The sequence below is a fragment of the Corythoichthys intestinalis genome, chromosome 2 (genome assembly GCF_030265065.1).
Source record: "Corythoichthys intestinalis isolate RoL2023-P3 chromosome 2, ASM3026506v1, whole genome shotgun sequence".
Lineage (NCBI taxonomy): Eukaryota > Metazoa > Chordata > Actinopteri > Syngnathiformes > Syngnathidae > Corythoichthys > Corythoichthys intestinalis.
Genome location: NC_080396.1, coordinates 64,988,333 through 65,012,757, shown reverse-complemented (window position 1 = coordinate 65,012,757; position 24,425 = coordinate 64,988,333). Strand labels below are relative to the sequence as shown.

Genomic DNA, 24,425 nt, shown 5'->3' with positions numbered 1-24,425 from the left:
GGAAGATAGTGTGAAATAACTGAAAAACACATATACACATTACAAAAGCTTGAAACATTGTTTACTATGGAGGCAAATTCCATTAAGTGCCTGTCTGATTTCCTGTATCTTGACAGTGTTCTTTCCTTTCTGTACCTTTGCTACGGTTGTGAAGTTTTATAATGAGCCAGGTAAGTGATTTGTTGGATCTGGGAGACAAATGGGAAATGGAAAAAGCCCAGACAGTAAATTAATGTACTGTCATATGCAGCATTTTTTATATAAAACGCCAGTGGTCTTCCCACATAAACAGATCTGACTGATAGCTGGCATCAGTGCATCTCATGAGGACAAAAGATATGCATGTAAGCTTCCTGTATTTGCAGCTGTCTTAGAGCATAAAAAATCATAAAGGTGTGTGGTCCCGCTCCCTGACCAACTGTGTAATACACTGCACAAGCAGTGAAACTCCATCTTCTCTAATGACGGTGTCGGCGGCAGGGGCGTCTCGGCCGAAGCGACGCAGTTTATTGCCGCTTGGAGATCAGAAATAATCATGGAGGCAAACAGCTAACGGCTAAACAAGTCGTAAAGACGTCAAGAGACGGGAGGACATTCTGCTCAAGGACTCGCGGTCAAAGGAAGGAGGGAGGAGAAAGATGAGGGACTTATAGGGCATCTGTTGGAGAGTGGTCTGCAGATTTATGGTTGCCGGGCTGAAGAGACGACGGGTGCGAAAGAAAAGGGCAATATGGAGTGGCAAGGAGACTGCACCGCAACTCCATTGGGAGCCATAGGAATAACTGTCACATAAACATGCACTAACACACACACATTACGTGTGGATTTCAACTATGATATAGACTGCGCAAGACATGGAAACACCCCACCACCTGCTTGATTTATATACTGCACTAATATTGGTGCAAACCAACGATACAAAAATATAGTAGTTGGTTTACTGAGGAATGATTTATCCATTTTCCCATTGTCTGTACTATTCATCGTTACTTGGGTCAGAAGTGAGCTTGTCCAATCAGAGTTGACTTTAAGCAAAAGGTAGGGTACGACCACAACTGGTCACCAGTCAGTTGCAGAGCATCCAGTACATGGACAAAAAATCAGCCACACTCACATTTGACAAATTTGTTGGCCCTTTAGTCGCACAAAATCTACACCAGTGTGAGTCTGCATTGAGCGTACAGGCATGTTGGTCCAGCATTCGGTAATTTTGTGGCCTGGCCACATGTAAACACTTTGTAAAGAGGGTAGTGTATGCATGTAAATTGCATGAACACCTCCAAGTCCTTCACACCTATTAGCAAGCTTCCTCACATGTCCTTTAAGACAGCGGTCTCTACACCGGTCCTCAAAGCCCACTGTACGTCCTGGTTTTTGTTTCAACCGATCCAGCACAGACAGTTGAATCAATGAGGGTTCTGCTAAAACAAGCAACACCTGACTGCAATAACCTGAGTGCACTTGTAAAACACCCGATTTGTAAATAGGAGTCATCTTGTTTGGTTGGAATGAAATTCTGCACCCACAGCGGGCCTTAGTGGAATACGTTGGAGACCCCTGCTTTAAGAGATGACGCAAGGAAAGGCAAGGCAAATTTATATGTATAGCACCATTCAACACAAGGCAATTCAAAGAGCTTTACATCACATGAGCATCCACGGGCAGAGATAAAATGTTAGTTTTTGCGTTGGTTTTCTCCTAGTGTGACTTGTCCCAGTGATTGCCCATTGATTTCACCTGTTGTCCCTGCTCCTAGTGTATCCTCCAATCTGCATCCTCCTATGTTACCCAGCTGTTCCTTGTTGTCTCGTTACCCCGTGTCTGCGTGTGTGTATATAAGCACCCAGTTTCTATTCACTCCTTGTTGCGTCATTGTCAATGTCTTCGTTCATGCTAGCTCAATTTTGCCTATTCCTACGTCACAGCCCTCATGTTCCTCTGCCTAGTAGGTTTTTGAGACCAGTCTTTTGCCAATACCCTGGGTTTTGTTTGCAACTGTGTTTTTTGGGATCACCTCAGTTTTGGTTTGTACTTTGTTTTTCTGTCTGCTTTAAATAAATTACTTTTGCACCGCCTTTTTGCCTCGCTTCCCTTTCCCTGCACTTGGGTCCACACACCACCTGCCTGCCCGCTTACCTGACATAAAATGATTCACCCAAAAAGTTAAAAAAAAAAAAAAAAAAAAAAAAAAAACTAATACATTAAAGGCGCTAACAGTTTGAGCAAATTTCAGACCTTCAGGTAACTTGTTCCAGAGGTGAAGAGTATAATAACTAAATGCTGTCTCACCCTGCTTGGTTCTTGTTCTTGGAACATATAGGGGACTGGTACCAGACCATCTTAGGGGTCTAGATGCTTCATATCAAGCATGTATTTTGGTCTAAGGTCATTAAGTGTTTTGTAATATTTTATAGTCTATCCTTTGACTCACTGGAAGCCAGTGTAATGATTTCAAAACCAGTGTAATGTGGTCCAGTTTCCTTGTATTTGTAAGGACTCTGGCAGCAGCATTCTGTACTAGCTGCAGTTTCCAGACTGATTTTGTATTAAAACCTGTAAATATACCGCTGCAGTAGTCCAATCTACTGAAAATGAATGCATGCATAAGTTTTTCCATGGCTTGTTTAGTCAGAAGCCCCTTAATTCTGGCTATATTTTCTTGGGTGGTAATAAGCAGATTTAGTGATGAACTTTAGATGGCTATCAATTTTAGGTCTGAGTCAATAATTACAGTAGTAACACTGGCGCGTTTTTCTGTGCTGCTTGGGTTTCCTCTGGCAGCACTTGTTTGCTCAGTGGACTTTGTTTCTGCTGCTCTATAAAATAAATCCACTCAAATATTAGCATCAGTAATTGTTTTGCTTGATCAAGTATGTTTTATAAGAAAGTTAATTTTGTCGCACCGTTTGAAGAAACAGCTACTTTTCTAAAACCTTGGATTTTTAGATTACCATTGAACAGAAAAAGAATCAAAATAATCTTTTTTCTTCACCTTCAAAAGGAGAGCCTAATTTTTCATTTGATGGATTTCAGATAATCATAGAACACAATATACAGCAGTTCTTCCAAAACCAGTTAAAAGATTAAAACAGTTTTCAATATGTAGTTGGCTGCTTTGCAAATGTCTGGCAGTAAATTAGTTAATGAATTTTGCGTGATTAAAAAGTTAGCTTCCAGGTTACCTCCACACTGAAACATATAAAGGTTCTATTCAACCCATTATTTTCTGGTTCTGACTGATCCATTTCTATTCTGTGTGTGAGCTGCAACCTATCGCAGCTGATTTTGGAGAGACATGGTACATAGAGGAGTGGCATTCAATCAAGGGCTGACTGGCATATAAGGATAGCGGGGATTTTCCCGGTGGGCCATTGGCCTGGTGGGCCGGTATCAGGAGAAGTAAGTATGGTCTTAATCCCTAAAATAAGTAGGGTTCGGTGTCACTACACATACGCGAACTATGAGCATACAGTGCCTTGCAAAAGTATTCGGCCCCCTTGAACCTTGCAACCTTTCGCCACATTTCAGGCTTCAAACATAAAGATATAAAATTTTAATTTTTTGTCAAGAATCAACAACAAGTGGGACACAATCGTGAAGTGGAACAAAATTTATTGGATAATTTAAACTTTTTTAACAAATAAAAAACTGAAAAGTGGGGCGTGCAATATTATTCGGCCCCCTTGCGTTAATACTTTGTAGCGCCACCTTTCGCTCCAATTACAGCAGCAAGTCGCTTGGGGTATGTTTCTATCAGTTTTGCACATCGAGAGACTGACATTCTTGCCCATTCTTCCTTGCAAAACAGCTCGAGCTCAGTGAGGTTGGATGGAGAGTGTTTGTGAACAGCAGTCTTCAGCTCTTTCCACAGATTCTCGATTGGATTCAGGTCTGGACTTTGACTTGGCCATTCTAAGACCTGGATACGTTTATTTTTGAACCATTCTATTGTAGCTTTGGCTTTATGTTTTGGATCATTGTCCTGTTGGAAGATAAATCTCCGTCCCAGTCTCAGGTCTTGTGCAGATACCAACAGGTTTTCTTCCAGAATGTTCCTGTATTTGGCTGCATCCATCTTCCCGTCAATTTTAACCATCTTCCCTGTCCCTGCTGAAGAAAAGCAGGCCCAAACCATGATGCTGCCACCACCATGTTTGACAGTGGGGATGGTGTGTTCAGTGTGATGAGCTGTGTTGCTTTTACGCCAAACATATCGTTTTGCATTGTGGCCAAAAAGTTCAATTTTGGTTTCATCTGACCAGAGCACCTTCTTCCACATGTTTGGTGTGTCTCCCAGGTGGCTTGTGGCAAACTTTAAACGAGACTTTTGATGGATATCTTTGAGAAATGGCTTTCTTCTTGCCACTCTTCCATAAAGGCCAGATTTGTGCAGTGTACGACTGATTGTTGTCCTATGGACAGACTCTCCCACCTCAGCTGTAGAGCTCTGCAGTTCATCCAGAGTGATCATGGGCCTCTTGGCTGTATCTCTGATCAATTTTCTCCTTTTTTGAGAAGAAAGTTTGGAAGGATGGCCGGGTCTTGGTAGATTTGCAGTGGTCTGATGCTCCTTCCATTTCAATATGATGGCTTGCACAGTGCTCCTTGAGATGTTTAAAGCTTGGGAAATCTTTTTGTATCCAAATCCGGCTTTAAACTTCTCCACAACAGTATCTCGGACCTGCCTGGTGTGTTCCTTGGTTTTCATAATGCTCTCTGCACTTTAAACAGAACTCTGAGACTATCACAGAGCAGGTGCATTTATACGGACACTTGATTACACACAGGGGGATTCTATTTATCATCATCGGTCATTTAGGTCAACACTGGATCATTCAGAGATCCTCACTGAACTTCTGGAGTGAGTTTGCTGCACTGAAAGTAAAGGAGCTGAATAATATTGCACGCCCCACTTTTCAGTTTTTTATTTGTTAAAAAAGTTTAAATTATCCAATAAATGTTGTTCCACTTCACAATTGTGTCCCACTTGTTGTTGATTCGTGACAAAAAAATTAAATTTCATATCTTTATGTTTGAAGCCTGAAATGTGGCGAAAGGTTGCAAGATTCAAGGGGGCCGAATACTTTTGCAAGGCACTGTACATATTTTACACATATAGTACATGGGAAAAATAAGTAGTAATTGGTGACTGCAGTTAAGCCAGCGGATGTTCATGTTCCCGTGGTCAAATATGCAGACCCTAAAACTAATCCAAGCATTACGGTAGATGCATTCCAACCGGGCGGCAAGGCAGTTGACTTCCGTGTGCTTGCGTTGTTCATAAAAACATTCTCAACACTAAAATATGTAAAGCCAAAATGGTCATCATTTGATAAAGGAAATAAAGTCGCCTGATCATAGAACCGCTCCATCGTCATGTGCGTTTTGTGCACTGTCACATCAGTACAATATTAAGTGATTCCCCTTGGCAACGTGTCGTTTTAGTAGATGTTAGGTCACAGTTCTGATTTTTGTGGCACTGTAAATCCACAAATCTGAATAAGTTCTGGCCAAGGTTGGTGAATAGTACTAGTGGACCTCTCTATCTACTCCTGTACTCAAAACTTTGCATTGTTACTGTAGCAATATTTAGAAAATTTGATAAGTCCTGCATGTGTACTTTGATCTGGTTACAGGTTACAGTTCTTATTTTTGTGGCACTGTAAATCCACAATTCTGAATAAATTCTGGCCAAAGTTAAATGTTAGTAGTGGTTCTCTCTGACTACTCACAAACTCAAAACTATCCACTTTTACTGTACTATTATTTAGAAAATTTGAATTAAAAGTCCGACATGTGTTGTGTACTTTTATCAGGTTACAGTTCTCTAATGGTTTACTCATGTTATAGTTTATCGTATCAAGGACCTGTTTGCATTAAAATCACTTCATCCTTTAAAATCACTACACTGTTGTAAATATTTTACTAAGGTTATTGTTTACTATATGATTTTTGTCCAAAACAACATCAAATGCCGTTTTTTTTTTTTTCCATCAAGGTACATTACCAGCTGGATTGCTTCCAACACCGTCTATGAAGTGGGCCGGTCTTTCAATGACTACCGGACCACTTTGGTTATTCATCATTTCAAATGACCTAGCATGTATGTGATGGGAATATGGTGGGAAGCTGAAAACGGGTAAGCACACCAAGAACATGCGAACTCCAAACAATAAATACTTGAGCCCTGATTTAAGGTGATTCACTTCACAGCTAAGGCTACGTGGCTCGCAGTTTAATCCCTTCATTCAACACTCTAAAACATAGCAATTTGACATTATTTTCTCACAACCACACCGTATCGATAACATTGGCATAATGAGAGACACAAATAAAATTTAGGAATAGAAAATTCCAACACGGGCTTGGCAGGGTACACATTAATTCAAACAGATGCACAAGACAGCAGGTCTCCTCGCTAGACAGGCTAAATGCTTCTTGCGTCACCGAGCACTGGTCAGCATCAGACGGGAATACATCTAAGACACTGGGAGAGTGGGGAGGAACAGAGGAGGAAGGAGAAGATCGCAGTGGGGGTCATGCTTTTCCGACCATCCTATACATTTGATGTATGCTGACAACTGAGGTGGGGCTGCAGGGAATACTAGACAGGATCTGAAGGAGAGGCGCCAGTCATCCGCAGGCAGCAGGGCATGTCGGGAAAGATTTGGGACTGCTCGTCATGTGACTGTGACTGATTGAAGGCAGCCTGTACCGACACAATCACACCTCAAACCGCCCAGTCATATCAGCCTCTCAATTCCGAAGAGACACAGATATGGGCCAGTGGTTTCATCTGGCCAGTTCATAGTATATTCTTTCGCTATTTGAATGAGCAAAATGAGTGCTGGAAGACTGACAGCATGGGCAGAGGGCAGTAACAATAGACCATGCAGGGCCGTTTCTGACTCAAATTGAGATATACTCTCACAGGCCAACAAATTAAGTATACCTACTTCCCTAGAAGATAATGATTCGTTTGGATTGGCACTGTCAAACAGGAATTCATTTTAACAATGCTTTTACTAGGGATGTGAATATTCTTTGCATTGCAGCACAGTGAATTGTGCTGTTTCTAATGAGAGAAAATTGCTTATTAGTAGTATTGTATTCCTGAGATTGCAACATCAAATATACAAATATATATGTGCCGATTAGCAGTTTCAAGGTATACCGTGGTATGAAAACATCAAGGTTTCAAAACCAAAAAAAATTTCCGTCATACCGTCCCTAAGGTATTAGCTATTTTTCATGTCCCAAAAATGCAGCTGCAAGACTCAACCCTCCCCCACCGGTTGTTGCTAGTGTCAGTGAGTCAGCTGTGCTACACGATGGCTGGAGGAGGTGAAACTCCTGAAATTTTTCCCCCTTCGAAGAAAACAAAATCGCTTATATGGGAATACTTCGGCAAAAGAAAAGTTACAGACGGCCATGGTTTAGAGGAGGAGGGCCAACCGACATGTCAAACATGTTCACGGAGGGTTCCCACCAGCTAAGAGGGTTAACTCAGGCGTGTTTACTATGTCTAGCTGTGGTAAAGGTGGTGTTTTGTTCTTTTTTGGCAACTGTCTGTCTTGAGAAAGAGAGTGTGTGTAGGATGTAAACATCATACAACTAATACACACGTGCTTTTTTGGAATATTTATAATTATTATCTTTATTTTTATTTTATTTTTTTAATATTTGTTGTGATGGTAATAATGTTTGTTTTGATTTCATTCAAAATATTTTGTTATCTTTTTTTTTTTTTTTTTTAACGTAACATTATATACTTATGTTCCAATTTGCTTATATGTATTGAAAAATAAAAATCCTATTCAGTGGAATTTTTTTTATTTTTTTTTTTAAAGTGCGTACGACAGGAGAAAAAAGTCTTAAATAGGATTATTATGTGAATTACAATCATATTTTGAGATGATTGGACTATATACAACAATTTAGCAAAGCGCAGACGATGAGAAATCAAGTCTTTTAATCTGCCAGTTAGCCACGCCTACCATTATAGGGCTCTAGCGTCCCCAACAGGTGGATGACGTCAGCGGAGTCAGGATTTCATCTGATTTAGAATGCAGCCCATTGAGGGGGAATTATTCACACCGAGGAAAACGCGATGAAGAGAGCCGCAAAATGTCATTGTTTCAGTCTCTCTACTCCAATATTTTTACAGGATATTCTTTTATCCAAGTATTTTTTTCCCCAATAGCTAAACAAATGGTTTGAGAAGGACCAGTTAGTCAGTTGAGGTGGAATTATTCGGAACGAGGAAAACGTGACGAAGAGAGCCACAAAATGTCATTGTTTACGTCTCTCTACTCCAATATTTTTACAGGATATCCTTTTTATCCAAGTATTTTTCCCCAATAGCTAAATAAATGGCTTGAGAAGGACCAGTCAGCCCGTTGAGGGGGAATTATTCAGAACGGGGAAAACGTGACGAAGGGAGCCGCAAAATGTCATTGTTTCTGTCTCTCTACTACAATATTTTTACAGGATATTATTTTTATTCAAGTATTTTTTCCCCAAAAGCTAAGTAAATGGCATGGCCATGACAAATGTCTTATGCTAAATGGAATACGAAATAATAAAAATGCATTTATTCAAGACGACATGGCAAAATTATTCCATAATGGTCAAAACGGTCTTCACCTTTACTATCGAACCTCTCGAACGATATCTTATGCCACCTAAATCGGGCTTATGTCATTTCCATTCCCCGGCTTCTGAGAATGTAAACAAACCAAGACGCGTGACTGCTAGCCGACATGCTAACCTGAACCGAGTGACGTTTCAAAGTCTTCGAAGCGGAAAATCACACATAACTAGCCCGGATCATTTCACATGACGACTGGGTTGTCGATTGACTTTGCCGATCGGCAAACCGCCTGGCGGGAAGCAATTTACAGCTCGTTTCCCTGCTACTACGGACAGGAGAGCTCGCCGGGGAAGCAGCTGGACAATGACCGCCGAACATACCGGGCGACGTCGGAGGAGCGTGTAGCTGACAAATGGTCAACACAAATATGGCAAAATAATGCTTTACTACACAGCGAAGTCGTAAACAGCGAGAGACTCAGTGGAGGAGGGCGGCTGCAGTTGTTGTGCAGCTAACGTGCAGCTAATGTGTATGAGGTGAGCTTTTTACATGCCCATCCATGATCAAACGTAAGTAGTCCTTTAGTTAAAGAAAGTTTGCAGTTTTTACTTTGTAATCGCTGTAATTGTGGCTTTTTTTTTACTCAAAGTTGCAATTTCTGATCGGTCGGAAAATTTGACAGAACACCGGGCACTTGAAGAGGGGAATAAGCAGAGTATAATGCTCTCCAGGTAAATGCAAGCCACCTACATATTAAAATGATCCCAGTATTTGACATAATACAAAACACGATGTCCATCATTTTTTTTCATGTAGTGGCTCTCATTATGCAGGCATTGTCAATAACGGTACACTACACATTATTAAATGAAAATCTACAGTCATTCAACACTTACTGCACTTGAAGGCCCCTGATGACATGAATATGTTATGGTATGACATCAATTATTTGGTCTGTACTTACAATATGAATAGTTAAAAAAGCATTATGGGCATGATAATGAAAAAGCAAGGATTTACCAAAGGATTCCTCCGCCCCACTGGCCTCCGTTGGGACGCCGCTTCCTGTTTCCTCTTCCTGCTCCTCCTCTTCCTCGGCTTGGTCATCTCCACTCGGTTCCCCGCTCCCTGAACCTTCGAATGACTTTGCATCAGCGGAGGAGGCAGGGCTACTGCGAGAGGCGGTGGCAGTGGTTGACCGTGGCGACTGAGGTTGGATGTGGATGGAGTGGTGGTGGTGTTTTGTTTGCGCACGGTGGTGAGTGAAAGTGGGTGAAGGCGTGGGGGCAGCGGGCTGCTCCGTAGTCTCATCTGTTCTCGGAGGTGGGATGGCCCACACCATGTTATGATTTAAGGGTGCTGGCGTTGTGATGGTGGTGGCGGCAAGGGGTGTTGGAGTGGGTCGCTCGGCCCGCTCGGAGATGGTTTCTAGTGGAGGGAAGGGGAGGAAGCAAGGAATGGATGAATGATTGAGCCAAGATGACAATGTTTGAAACATACTGAGACTGAGCTAACAAAATATTCGATTTCATTTACTGTTGGCAAAATGTTTGCTGTCCTTATCAGTGATGGTCAGAAATGTCATTGGTCACATTGGATGATAATACAGTTGAACTTCTAAATTAAAAAGTTGCTGAGATGGTAAAATTCCCCATTCAACAAAATAAAGTTCAGGATTTTTTTTTTTTTTTTTACAAAATTAAATTTGCGAGGGACATCCTATACAAAATAAAGGCATATTATAGTAAACCAATTAGTGGCGGAAAAAATGTGAACAGGGCCCAGGTGTGATCAGTATCAAGGTGACCCTGAGGTGAATGTCAGGTGGGTGGGGTTCATAGAGGACGATCATTCATGGGCCCCTCCACACTTTTGCGGGCCTTCATGACGGTCGTCTGATGTGTGGGGCGGGGGCGGTCCTGGTGAAAAATTTACTGCAGGCAACGACCAGTCGAGCAAGGGGCGTGGGGTTGTATTAGAGATATTTAAATACTTAAACACTACAGTATATTAAAGCTTCGAGGATCATCTTACCTTTCTGTTTAACCCTCCCCCCGCCCAATCACGTCCACTATATGTCTGCAAACCGGGCCTCAAGGATGGGGGTGTATATTTGAACACTTAAACCCGATATTACAGCTCTGCGCATCTTCATACTATTCTGTTTGACCCAAATATGCCCCTTTTACGGCTACAAACTGGGACCCCTAGAGGCCCCGGGTGTGTGCCCACTCCCAGCTCCCTATAAGCTCTGCCCCTGAAACCAATTATGATTAAAGTTAAGTCTGTTATGTTGCTTTTACTCAAAAAAATGGCTAAACTACTTTTACCTCTAACACTGTCTGTACAGTAAATAACATTTCATGATGATTTTCCAGGGGAATTGTTTCAAAATTTCCAAGAGTCCAACAGTACTTACCCTTCATTGCATAGCCCCAGACATACTTCAGATTATAAATACTTCTCTCCAAACAGGAGAGTTTCCTCCGACTTTAAAAACTGCAGTAATAAAACCTCTCCTAAAAAAACCTAATCTGGATGCCTCAACCATTAGTAATTACAGGCCAATATCAAATCTGACATTCCTGGGGAAAATTATCGAAAGGGTTGTGTTCGGACAGATCCAGAATTATATGATGCAAAACAATCTTTTTAACTCATTTCAGTCTGGATTTCGACCACAACACAGCACCGAGACTGTGCTTATCAAAGTCCTAAATGATATTCGTCGGAATATCGATGCAGGCAAATCATCTGTTCTGCTACCATTGGATCTCAGCGCCGCATTTGACACGGTTGATCACAACATACTACTCAGCAGATTGGAACAGTGGGTAGGGCTTACTGACACTATTCTTCAGTGGTTCACATCCTATTTACATGATAGGGATTTCTTTGTGTCAATCGGAAACCATCAGTCAGAACGAACCAAATTCACGTGTGGAGTCCCTCAAGGGTCAATTCTTGGACCACTCTTATTCAACATCTATATGCTTCCGTTAGCTCAGATAATGGAACAGTATGACATCTCCTATCATGCCTATGCAGATGACACACAACTGTACATTTCTGTGTCCCCACATGATTATAGTCCCTTAGTCACCCTGAGCAAATGCATTCATCAAATCAATGAATGGATGTGCCAGAATTTTCTCCAGTTAAATGTGCAGAAGACAGAGGTGATCATTTTTGGGCCAAAAAAGGAAAGGTCAAAGATAAGCAGCCAACTTAGCACAATGTCACTTACAGCTACAAATCAAGTCAGAAACCTTGGCGTAATTATTGACTCAGACCTAAAATTTGATAGCCATTTAAAGTCCGTCACTAAATCCGCTTATTACCACCTAAAAAATATAACCAGAATTAAGGGGCTTCTGACTCAACAAGACATGGAAAAACTTATGCATGCATTCATTTTCAGCAGATTGGACTATTGCAACGGTATATTTACAGGTCTTGATAAAAAATCAGTCAGGAAGTTGCAGCTGGTCAGAATGCTGCAGCCAGAGTCCTCACAAATACAAGGAAGCTGGACCACATTACACCAGTTTTGAAATCGCTACACTGGCTTCCAGTAAGTCAAAGGATAGACTATAAAATACTACTGCTCGTCTACAAAACACTTAATGGCCTTGGACCAAAATACATGCTTGACTTGTTAGAGTCCTATGAGACATCTAGACCCCTAAGGTCGTCTGGAACCGGTCTTCTGCATGTTCCAAGAACAAGAACCAAGCAGGGTGAGGCAGCATTTAGTTATTATGCTCCTCACCTCTGGAACAAGTTACCCGAACGTCTGAAGTATGCTCAAACTGTTAGCTCTTTTAAATCAGGGCTAAAAACGCTTGTTTAGCACTGCAAATCTATAACTGTCTATATATTTCAATCTACCTGCTTTCTATTCCTCTTGTTTTTATCTCCATTGCTGATTTCAATTATTATTATTAGTAGTAGTTTTTGTTTTATTTTTATTTTATTTATTTATTTTTATTTTGTGATTAAATGCGATCTTTTGTCTTCGTTTCTACGTTGTGTTGATTTAAATGTGATTTTTATGGTCTTCATGTGATGTAAAGCACTTTGAATTGCCTTGTGTTGAATTGTGCTATATAAATAAATTTGCCTTGCCTTGCCTTGCCTTGCCTTAGAGGGTTCCACTAAAGGAATAATGAATGTGTATGGCGCCCATTAATGACATTTGCACAATGCTCACACAGCTTTTCAATCAATGTATGGTTGAATGAGTCTTTTTTGCTTATGTGAACACTGGCTTTTAATGTTTGTGTGTTACATGTATGCCGTGCCAGTACCTTTGAATTTTCTATCCATATTCACATGCTGCCTTGCAGGAGTAAAGCTTTAATCACCAACAGCCAGTGCCGCTGGTGATGAATGATTGATAGAAATAGGCCATGAAAAAAACCAAGCTGCTTTAACTCAGGGCTTCAAAGGCAGCACTCCACTCGCAGGCGCCAATGTCGTCAATGCCACCACAAACAGATGCACAGCAAACAGGCGCTCACTCGGCAAAGAATCACTCGGAATAGGGAGGCGAGCGGACGCTCGTTGCAGGGAGAGCATCATTACCCATGGAAAAAGGACATAACTGTGCGTGATAAAAGAACGATAAATAGGACAAAAAGTCCCCCTGAAGAGTAAATAAGAAGATGCTACTTAAGAGAGTAAGCTTCAAGAAGCAGGCTTTCTTTGCTTCCTCACTGCCCATGGGAATAAATGCATGTGGGTGACATAAAACAATCCTCATTAGGATTCGCCCAACATTATGCGTTTAGCATAATCATGCTGCTATAATCACCTCCTTGACTGACAGTTCCCTCACTGAGGTGTGAAACGCAATACCGCCTGGGACGGCAGAAGGCCAGGGAAAGATGTCAGCTTAGAGTATGGAACATTTTTTTAAAGGGGCCGATTTGGAGTGGAGCGCAAAAGAAGTGGAGATGGTATCGTTGACATTGTGGCAGCATGCATTGCAGTTCTGCTTGGCTACACCTGTCACTCTACATGCAGGTTTAGTGTCAAGAAGCTGGATGGGTGTGCAGATAATGGTGGAGGCTAAGGTAAGAAGGGAGAAAAAGCTACACTGCTTGTAAAAAAAAAAAAAAAGTGGAATAGTGAAAGGAATTGCAAATGGAACCATACTGTATGTTGGATTTTCTGCTGCAGCAACATTCCTCAGAAAACGTTGTACAAGATTTTAATATCTGCTGATCTCAAATTTTCTTGGTAAGGTGAGAATTGATCCAATTGATTATTTAAATGATCAAAGCAGAGGTTCTGGGCCCTGGTATAGACGCCATCGGCCAAGGCTAGATGAGTCAACAAAACCCCAAAGGCATGTGTGTCTACCGCCCCAGCCTAGTTTTTATTGCCCCACAGTAAATTATAAAAATATTATTCAATATGGACAGTGCAAGAAGGTTGAGTCAAGCCTACATTCTGTTGCACCTCTCAGCTTCAACACTAGATGCGACTAGTCGCTGTAACAGTCCATCTCCATTACGTTAGGGGTCAAAACCTGACAACATGCTGAAATCAATGTCGGAAATTATGTAGAATTTCAGTTCATTAATGAGACCAGTTAAGCAGAGTAGTCCTCAAGGGTCTAATTTTCGAGAGAGCGATCCTTTCTTAATCATTACTGCTATCAATATAAAGATTTACAAAATGTGTGGTTGTATTTGGCAAGCAAACATGCAACCCCCGCTCAAAAAAAAGAAAAAAAAAAAAAAAAAAAAATTAAAAAACTTCCTGTAATTAAAAGTTGTTACAAATTAAGTACAATTAATGTGGAAGTTCAAAGTATTTGACATTTGGCTTAATCTTCAAGTAAGCGAGGATTTAATTTGTCGTTGAAGTTGATGTCAACAAATTACAGTTTGTTAGTTATTTATTAGTGTCAGGGCTACGGAGTGGCTAAGCTAGCACGAGACAATGCTCCTGTCTCAGCATGCCAATAAAAAAACTATATTAACAGAGCTAACATCGTCAAAAAATTCAAAATACACATCATTGTTCAAAATACCATTCAGCCAGTTAGAATAACTTTATCCTGAAAGCATAGCGGGCGTTCGTGCGTGCATACATTAGCGCGTGCGCATACACGTGCGTGTTGGCGGCATATGAGACTCCAGTTCTTTTCACAGATGTTTAATGGTCATCAACACGCCCTAGAATTAAAGTTCAGACATACAAAATAAGGAAACACATCTCTATTAAACACTGTAAAACATTAGCATTGCTACATTGACGCTAATTGGGAAAAAAGACACTTTAGCCTGCTATAAAACATTAGCAGTCTTCTCCAAAACGCAAACTTGCGGTTAAAAGGTGACACTTTTAACATGAAAAATCGCTGGTTAACAGCATTTGCAAACGAACAAATGGAAAAAAAAAATATTACTGACACCACATGCAATGACCGAAAGAGAAGTGCACTTTTTTGTGGAGTGTAAAGCTTATGATTAGCGGTTTAGCGAACGTACTTCCAGTGAACATTTCAAAATAAAAGCACGCCATGTTCAACATATGAATAACGATTTCTGGAGTTAATCTCACATACGTAAAAATTCAGATTCTACACTAAGAATAGCTTTAAAATGACACCCTTTATGAAAAATCAGATTGGAAATAAATAATTACACAACCAAAATTATTGTAATTTTCATAATACCATTATATATAGTAGTATACTATAACATTCATGCTAGATGATTTTCTTTTTTTAAAGAATTGTATTGAATCATGTTGTTGGAAAGGCGAAGTCAGTGTTCTGAATCTGTTTACAGTCCATTCTTTTGCACTAGTTAATGCTATCAGCATTTGGCCTCATTGTAAATTTGTGATTTATTATTATTATTTACGTGTTTATTTGGACTTTAATAAAGAATTTAAGTGTTCCAAAATGTTTTGTGAATAAATAAGTGCCAACAAAAAATGTATTTCTACATTAGCGAAAAAAAAAAAAAAAAAAATTAGATTAGTCGACTAATCATTAAAAAAGTGTGCTGACTAATCGTTTGGGACAGCTCTAGTGCATTTGTTGTTTTTCATTGGCATGGTAAATTGGACAATTGACTAGCACCCACTTAGCCACCCCGGAGCCCTAAAACTAACGAAAGTAACAAACTGCACAGAATTTGTTGAAATCAACTCTGCTGACTAATTAAACCCCTGCTAACTCGAATAATAAGCCTAATGTCAAAAATTCTGAACTTTCACTTTAAGAGGCATTTTCAGTTGAAGAAAATAAAGAGATTAGCCTAGGTGAAAACGACAAAAAATATGGACCATTATGTGATGGTTCAGACTAACATCGAAAGATTTGGGTAGCTATGTATTTATGTAATTACCGAGTGCCGTATGACATGATGATATATACCATCATGTTTAACAAATGAAAGCTGAAGGATTTCAAATTGGTCATTTCTATCTTTGATTTTTCTGAGTAAGTCCCTCGCAGAAACGGTTTGGACACCCCTGGTCTAAGGCAACCCATGCAACACATTAAATTTCAAATTGAAATATTGGCTAAACCTTTTTTTTATTATTGTATATATATATATATAAAAAAAAATCTCTATCACAGTACTTTAGATGTGAATGTGTTTGTGTGAAGACCAATGATGCTATCACACTGACCGGCAGGCAACAATAACTGCATTTGTCACACACACGACACACACTATGACTGCCTTCTTTCTGGAAAAACAAGCAAGTGGCTTACATTGATGGTGAGTCATTGTTCATTTTTCTGTTTTGTACTGTATTTTTTTTTCTTTACAATGGCAATACTTAAACCTTCTTCTCCTACCTGTCAATCAAAGGGTTGACATTTACTAAACTGTCTGTGAAGTCAAATACTTGGACATCTCTGGATTAAAAGGTGTATCCATTTAGTGTAAATGTTTTTGTAGTCTCTGTCAAAAACAGGAGGCTATACAGCCCAGCTGGTTAATTTTTTGTGTGTGTGTGTGTGTTTTTTTTTTGCCGTTTGGATTTAACACTAATTTTGCATTTTTCCCACTTTATCCCTCTTCCAGTGAACAGTCATGTCACCAGATGAAGAGGAAGAACAGAAATCATTGTCATCACAGTTTGTCTTGAACCATGTAGTTATTGTTGAAACATTGTTATTAAGATTGTTGGGGTGTCAGCCATGCTCAGTTGTAAGGAGGAGGAGGCTTTAAGAAATGAAAGGGAATAGACAGTGACCAGGAGAAGAAGGGCGACAGAGTGACAAAGTAAACACATTAACAAAGGCAGCAGTGGGAGAGAAGATGGCAGAGCAAACAAAAGAGGAAGGATGAGGGATTGAATAATGAGAAATAAAATCTCCTAACACAAGCTGGTGAAGGCAACAGAAGCCTGGCTAACACACAGGCTGACAATGCCATATGCTGACATAATTTGCCAATTTGCTGCAAACCTACAGGTGATAACACCATATGGGAGGAGGACATGTCATTGCCAACTCAGTGGCCACTTCCCACCAGAGCCAGCATAGCTCACTGGTGCAGTCCTATATTTTGGGGGAGTGTGCATGAATATGTTTTCACCTTTTTAACTGGTAGTGCATTACATTGTGATACAATGCTGTTTGCCCAGCCTTGTACAAAAATATTAACTACTGGGGTACCTGTACTTACAAACGTCTCTACAAACGTTATTTTCAGATTAAAAAAATGTCTAAACGGAACATTTAGGCTCTTAAAGAAAGAAATAACAAGTCATGAGAGGCAAAAATGATAAACAATACTTTAATAGATACGTATGTACTTAATTCTTTTTTCTTTAAAATGTCGCGCCGTAAGATCCTGCAGCCATATTAGTCGTAATACTTCCCATCATGGTTTTCTGTTCCTATTGGCCTACTGTTGATGATGTTCCAATTTGGGTATCGCAGTATGACGATGTGTGACAAAGTCTGATCCAAATGAGCACAAGGCTCCTTGTGTTTTTGTCTAAAGCGGAAGTTCAGGATTTTTGACATTAGGCTTAATCTTCAAGTTAGCAGGGGTTTAATTAGTTGGTGGAGTTGATTTCAACAAATTCTGTTTCATTTGCAAGTTATTTGTTAGTTTCAGGGCTCTATAGTGGCTAAGCTAGCGCGAGTCAATGGCACCATTATAAGCATGCCAATAAAAAACCACATACGCACACATGAAAATCATAGATGACCCATATAATCAATAGTGTCGGCTATGTTTTCAGGATTAAGCTATTTAAATTTATCATTGCATGTCAATAATTGCAGTATAAACAGCAACATTTGTACTGTATTTTTCGGACTATGAGTCACATTTTTTTCCATAGTTTGGCTGGCGGTGTGACTTATACTCAGGAGCGACTTATGTGTGAAATTATTAACACATTATGATATCATTTCACATGTTATTTTGATGTTTTGGAGTGACACTGATGGTTTGGTAGACTTGTTAGCATGTTCTTTATGCTATAGTTATCTGAATAACTTTTAATAGCTATGTTATGTTAACGTACCGGCCACGTTCACATTTCGTTGTTCATGCATCATGTAACATTATCATACTGTACACTTATTCAGCATGTTGTTCTCTTATTATATTTTTATTTTAAATTGCCTTTCAAGATGACAGATCTGTTCTATGGGTTGGATTTTATCAAGTAAATTTCCCCCCAAAATGCGACTTATACTCTGGTGCGACTTATATATGTTTTATACCTCTTTGTTGAGCATTTTATGGCTGGTGCGACTTATACTCAGGTGCGACTTATAGTCCGAAAAATACGATAATCCAGAAGCTCTACAGAGGAGCAGGGCGGAATGATATCACATCAGTTTTTTTTTTCACGGTTTTTTTATTTTATTTTTTATGTCGTAGCCAGCAGCAAGTGACCAGTTTATATTTTTCCTTGTTCTTCATAGGGAATTTGTGGAACTTATCCTTTGCCCGTGTCTTCTGTTTATTTCCACAGCCTCTAAAGGCACATTTTGCCATGTTGCCGGCCATCGGTTAACTCAGCAGACTGATGCTGCATTCGAAGAAGGTGGGATCAGAGTTTCCAACCTCTGATCTGGAAAAATATCATTAGTGCACCTCCACTATTTAATCGCTTATGAGAAGTCAGGTTTGCTGGAGGTCAAAATGTCTTTTGAAGGCCAAAATAAAAAACAACTTGTGGTGATCAGCCATCTTTGCTGTTTACATTCGCTTGGAATGCTTTAAGGTCGCAATTCGTACCCTCCGAGCAGGATAAGTCCGACTTCCAACCTTCCTCGAAAGCAGCGTGAGAACAAGTGACCGAAGCACTCCTCTTTATTGGGGTCGTATTACGCAACTAAAAAAATAGTCCTGCAGAACGAAATGAATTGCGGCAGTTTGGTGTGACATTGTTTTGGCCGGATGGGTGTTTTGTAACATTGATCTTTGTTTTGAATTTATTTGAGTATGTCGGATCTGTATCGTTTTTTTTTTTTTATTGGCATACTATAATGGTGCCATTGACTAGCGCTAGCTTAGCCACTCCGGAGCCCTGAAACAAACAAATAAACTTGCAAACAAAACAGAATTTGTTGAAATCAACTCCACCAAATAACTAAACCCCTGCTACCTTGAAGATTAAGAGTAATGTCAAAAATCCTGAACTTCCACTTTAACGAAGAGTTTTTTTAAGCCCAAAGGCGGTTCATTAAATTAGTAGCACATTAGAGCATAGGTCTCCTCGCATTTTTGTGCACTGAAGATATTATGGGGTTATATTGCTGACACTATTCTGAGCGAGCAATAATGGAAATTGAGCAAAAATAACCTAGATTTCGAGCACAAAAAACTATATTGAGCGAGCAGTTAAAGATTTTAAGCGAGCAATCGTAGATTTTGAGCACAGAAAATAATATTGAGCAAAAAAAATCTACTCTTTGCCGCTCAATTCCCCCCTCCTGCTCTCGCTACGTATCTCGACTCCGCTCAATTCCCCCCTCCTGCTCTCGCTCCGTATTTCATTTCCTCTGCTCGTCGGTTTCTTTTCTCTGCGCGCTGAGTTGTAGGGATGGATGGATCGATACCAAAATATCGATATTTGAATCCTGTGTATTAAGTTTTAGGTATCGATCCCTAAGCAAAAGTATCGATATCTGGAATTAATATATTATATTTTCTTTGTCAATTTTTGGGTGTATTTTTGTGCACGCTTTTTGTACTACTTTTCCCTTTCGCATTCTACACGCACGTAAGCAGTGCACACACATAAGCAGTGCACCGGCGTATGCTCCCGCCCCCCATTCACGTCCCTATCCTGTGTCCAACAGCATGCTTTTCCTCCGCCCCTCTCACGCCTAATTTCTTACTTAACCTTTTTATTATTTCTTATTCATATATTATTATTTCTTGTGAATTCATGTTTCATATTTTTATTTTTCATGAAATATTTTTCCATATTTTTTTATGTTACAAACAATTAAATGCTTGATTTCTTATGTTTTGTTGCTACTTATTTTTATTTTGTTAAAGGTCTGTTTCAATTATTTCAAGATCTGTTTTTTTAAATGTATTTTTATTTATTTATTTATTTATTTTCAAAATCTGTTTGAAATTTGTGTTAGTAAATTAAAAATAAAAAACGGAAAGTGACTATTGATTATTGGATTTGTTTTTAGTGATCTACCATTTGAGGGCGGTAACATGCTACTATTAATTCGTTCTTTAATTAGATCCCCAAAAATTAATTTAGGTAGATTAAAATTTGATCAAATACAACGTGTAGAAGGGAAATGTTCTGTGCATATGAATTTAAGGGTCATGGTTAAAGATTGAGACTGACTAATCAGAGTTTGTTTTTGATGGAGTGGTTTGTGAGTTTGAGGGAAACTGCTTTGCTCGTTATTAAAAGTAGCAGTTTTCCATTGCAAAGCATATTTGACCCAGAGAGACTTAATAGTTTTTTAGTGCTTGATGTAGTTGTACATTAGATATCATCAGAATGGCTGAGAACACTGCAGGGTTGTCTATATATAAATATATATTACATATATTATGAACTTCCGGTTTCGATATCGGATTGGGATCGCAATATTTGGCCTTGGTATTACTTGGTATCGGATCGAATCCAAAATCACTGGTATCGCCCATCTCTAATCTCGACTCCTCTGCTCGTCGGTTTCTTTTCTCTGCGCGCTTAGTTGAGCACATGCGTCACCAACGTGTCACGAAGCCAACCATAATACCACCAGCTCTCTGACTGGTTGGCTTCGTGACACGTAGGTGACGCATGTGCTCAACTCAGCGCGCAGAAAAGAAACCGACGAGCAGAGGAGTTGAAATACGGAGCGAGGGCAGGAGGGGGGAATTGAGCGGCACAGAGTAGATTTTTTTTTTGCTCAATATTATTTTCTGTGCTCAAAATCTACGATTGCTCGCTTAAAATCTTTAACTGCTCGCTCAACATAGTTTTTTGTGCTCGAAATCTAGGTTATTTTTGCTCAATTTCCATTATTGCTCGCTCAGAATAGTGTCAGCAATATAACCCCATAAGATATAGGCACCATCGATCTTGTGAAAGACGATATTGCCTCACTCGAAAGGTAAGATATACAGTATATGTTCTTTTTTTGCATTTTGTTCTATTATCTACCTCATTACAGGTATTAAAGTCGGGGGGTCAGCAACATGCAGCTCTAGAACCACATGCAGCTCTTTAGCGCAACCCTAGTTAATCCCTGGAGCTTCTTCAAAATGTTTGAAAATGGAAAAAGTTGGGTGAAGAAAATATATTTTAAGTTTTAAAATGGTTTCTGTAGAACTAACATGACACAAAAATTCTTCTAACGCATTAATATTGTAATGAAGTTAGATGGCAAAAAAGGCGGCATCTTACAACAGAATAATCACGTGGTACATCATTCTCTATAGGATGCAGTGCAGTGAAAATAAACATATACTGTATTTTCCTCACTATAAGGCGCACCTTCAATGAATGGCCTATTTTAAAACCATTTTCATGTACAGGGCGCACCACATTATAAGGCACAGTAGTAGTAGTAGTAGTAGTAGTAGTAGTAGTAGTAGTAGTAGTGGTTGGCGTTGTGTTTTGCATCCGCAAGATGGAGCTGAGCTAAATGTAATGTCATGCCATGATCAACCAATATTGATCAATTTATAAGGCACATCGGATTACAAGGTGCACTGTCGGCTTTTGAGAAAATTGAAGGCTTTCAGGTGTGTTTTGTAGTGCGGAAAATACGGTAATCATGAAGGTTCATTATGTATTAGAAGCCAACTTAGTCATTTTGATAGTAGGCTACTATAGAGACATACAGCATGTATTGCCTTCATTATAAAGCATATATAAGGCTGTCAATTTTTTGTGGCTCAAGACATGTTTGTATTTTGCTTTTTTGCGCCAATATCTTTCAACATTTTGGGTTGCCAACCCCTTGATTAGGAATACGGAATGATAATGATTAAAATGTGTTTGGCTGTGGTTTTATTATGGTTTTACCCCAATTATAAAATTCAATGTGGCGTGTCAGTAATGTTTGTAACAGATTAGGGCATTTACATGTAGAACGAGTCTCTATTTACGAAATTTTCGGGTTACGAGACTACTTCCAGAACCAATTAATGTTGTAAGTAGAGGTACCACTGTACAACTGACCAGACTTCTAGTGCTGTTCTTCCTCCACACAATCAAAATCTTTAGACGGCATTTGAGAAAATGATGACAAGGGCTTTCTTTCACTCCAGAATATTAGTAACGTTTTGGATGATTTTTAAAGTGATTGTGTTGAACCTCCGTGTGTCCACCGTACCTCAACAGTCACTCAAATCCATAAGCCTTTGGCGTCCCAATGGTAAGAATGGAACACAGTAAGCATGAGCTTTCACAAATCCACAACGTCTACAACCGCTCCATGTACACAGCAGGGAGGATGAAGGGCTGGGCAGAAGCGCGGCAAGGGGAAGGAGGCAGAGCTAATGCTAATTCGCACCCAGCCACACGTGAAATGAGCTCCAGATCGAACCCCTGAAGCCTACAGTGGTGGCGGAGATGCTTCCCGCCACGCAACCGCATCCACAGGGGGGAGCGAATTAAAAGATCCTCCATCAGGGCGCCTGTCTGTTTCTTCCCTGAGGGCTTGATAGAATGAGTCAGGGAGAAAAAAAGAATCTGCTTGGAGGCGTCTTCTGGCCTTCCTTCCATGTGCGGCAACACTTGGCGAGGTATTACACATGAGCCACATCGCAACTGCCAGGCAATGGGAGCATGAAAAAAAAATAGATTGAATTTGGCAACATCTTTTAGCTGTCAAGACACATCTTAAAGCGTGTCTGGCCTGATGACCTGCTTTCAGCATATCTTTGCTTTCATCAGTGTCCCTGGAATTTAAAGATCAACTGTTTGGCTCCTAAGGATGAGGACAAAAGAGTCGGCAAAGACTCCCTAATGGAGAATAGATCAGTTATCCTGGTGACAGCTGTACAAAGGACTAGGTCACCTGGCCTGAGTGCATTGAGCAATGTGGTGAAAGGGCCATTTTACAGCCAAGCATCCAAGACATCTGCCAGTGGCTCATGTCCAGAGCCGTACAGCTGGCCCGCGTCTTCTTCACTGCAGTGTTTCTATACCCTCCCAAAGTGGCAAAAGCTGGCTGTCAGACTGACATCATTATTAACATGAAAGTCACGCCCTTGGCTCTTGTATTGTCTTGGCTACCTTAAACATTGATTCAAAGAGTGTCCATTTCAATAAACCATGCACTTTGCATGTACAACCACATTCTTAGTAAATTTGAATTGACATAAATTTCAGAAGGGGTCACAATCCCAACAAAGGGTCAGTGAAAGAGAGGTTATTTTCATAATTTTTAGTAAAAAATAATGAATTCAGATTATTGTTAGCGGGATCACCTAGATCATAGTTACTCATCTTTGTGTACCATATTTTTCAGACTATGAGTCGCACCTTGGTATAGGTCGCGATTTTGGTGGAAATTTATTTGATAAAATTCGACAAAAAGAACAGACATGTCACCTTGAAAGGAAATTGAAAAAACTAGAATAGAGAATAATAGACTGAAAAAGTGTAAGGTATGCTAACGTTACATGACGCATCAACAACAAACTGAGAACATGCCTGGTACAGTATGTTAATGTAACATAGCAATTAAGTTATTATTTAGATAACTATAGTATAAAGAACATGCTAACAAGTTTACCAAATCACCAGTGTCACTCCAAATTACTAAATTCAATGAACTGTTCAACCTTGATGTCACTTTTAAACAACTCGGCCATTTTGCTCAGCACTTCTCAGTTGTTTTTATAAGTTAACGACAATGTTGAAACCTTGAGTGCCCACTTGCGGTTTAGTGTGAAAGTAACGTGAAATGATATAATCATGTGATAAAAATTTCACACATATTGTAAGTCACTCCAGCGTATAAATTGCACTTCCAGCCAAACTATGAAAACAAAACTGCGACTTATGCGACTACTCTTTTTGTGAACTCTCTGTGGGCTGCAAAGCTTTTCTAACTAGAGGGCTGGACCAGAGGTTCTAAAAATAGACGTCTATAGATGTCCACCTACCATGTGGGAGAAAAAAAATATATCTGGAGGAGAGGTAGGTTAGAGTGGGTGACATGAGATACTGGCTAAATAATTTTACTTTAACAATTCTAATGTGGACATAGCCTAATACTGCTGAGAGGAAGATGGGGGTGGATAGTAAGGGTGGAAACCTCTGGGTACCTCATGATATACGCGATGCAAGGCTCATGATAAAGATGACCTTACGATATGTCGATATGACAATTATCAAATACGTGGGTAAG

The 24,425-nt window shown here is 39.8% G+C and overlaps 1 protein-coding gene across 7 annotated transcripts in view; it reads right to left on the bottom strand.

Annotated features, from left to right (window-relative positions):
• The window catches only part of agrn (agrin), a 526,155-nt gene that overhangs the window by 104,207 nt on the left and 397,523 nt on the right, over window positions 1-24,425 (bottom strand). For 6 of the 7 annotated variants that reach the window (XM_057830467.1, XM_057830469.1, XM_057830470.1 and 3 more), the window contains one exon: window positions 9,614-10,021. The exons of the other annotated variant lie outside the window; for it this stretch is intronic. In XM_057830467.1, the coding sequence (XP_057686450.1) occupies window positions 9,614-10,021 (408 nt within the window). The remainder of the gene's footprint in view (window positions 1-9,613; window positions 10,022-24,425) is intronic. 7 annotated transcript variants of the gene reach the window in all.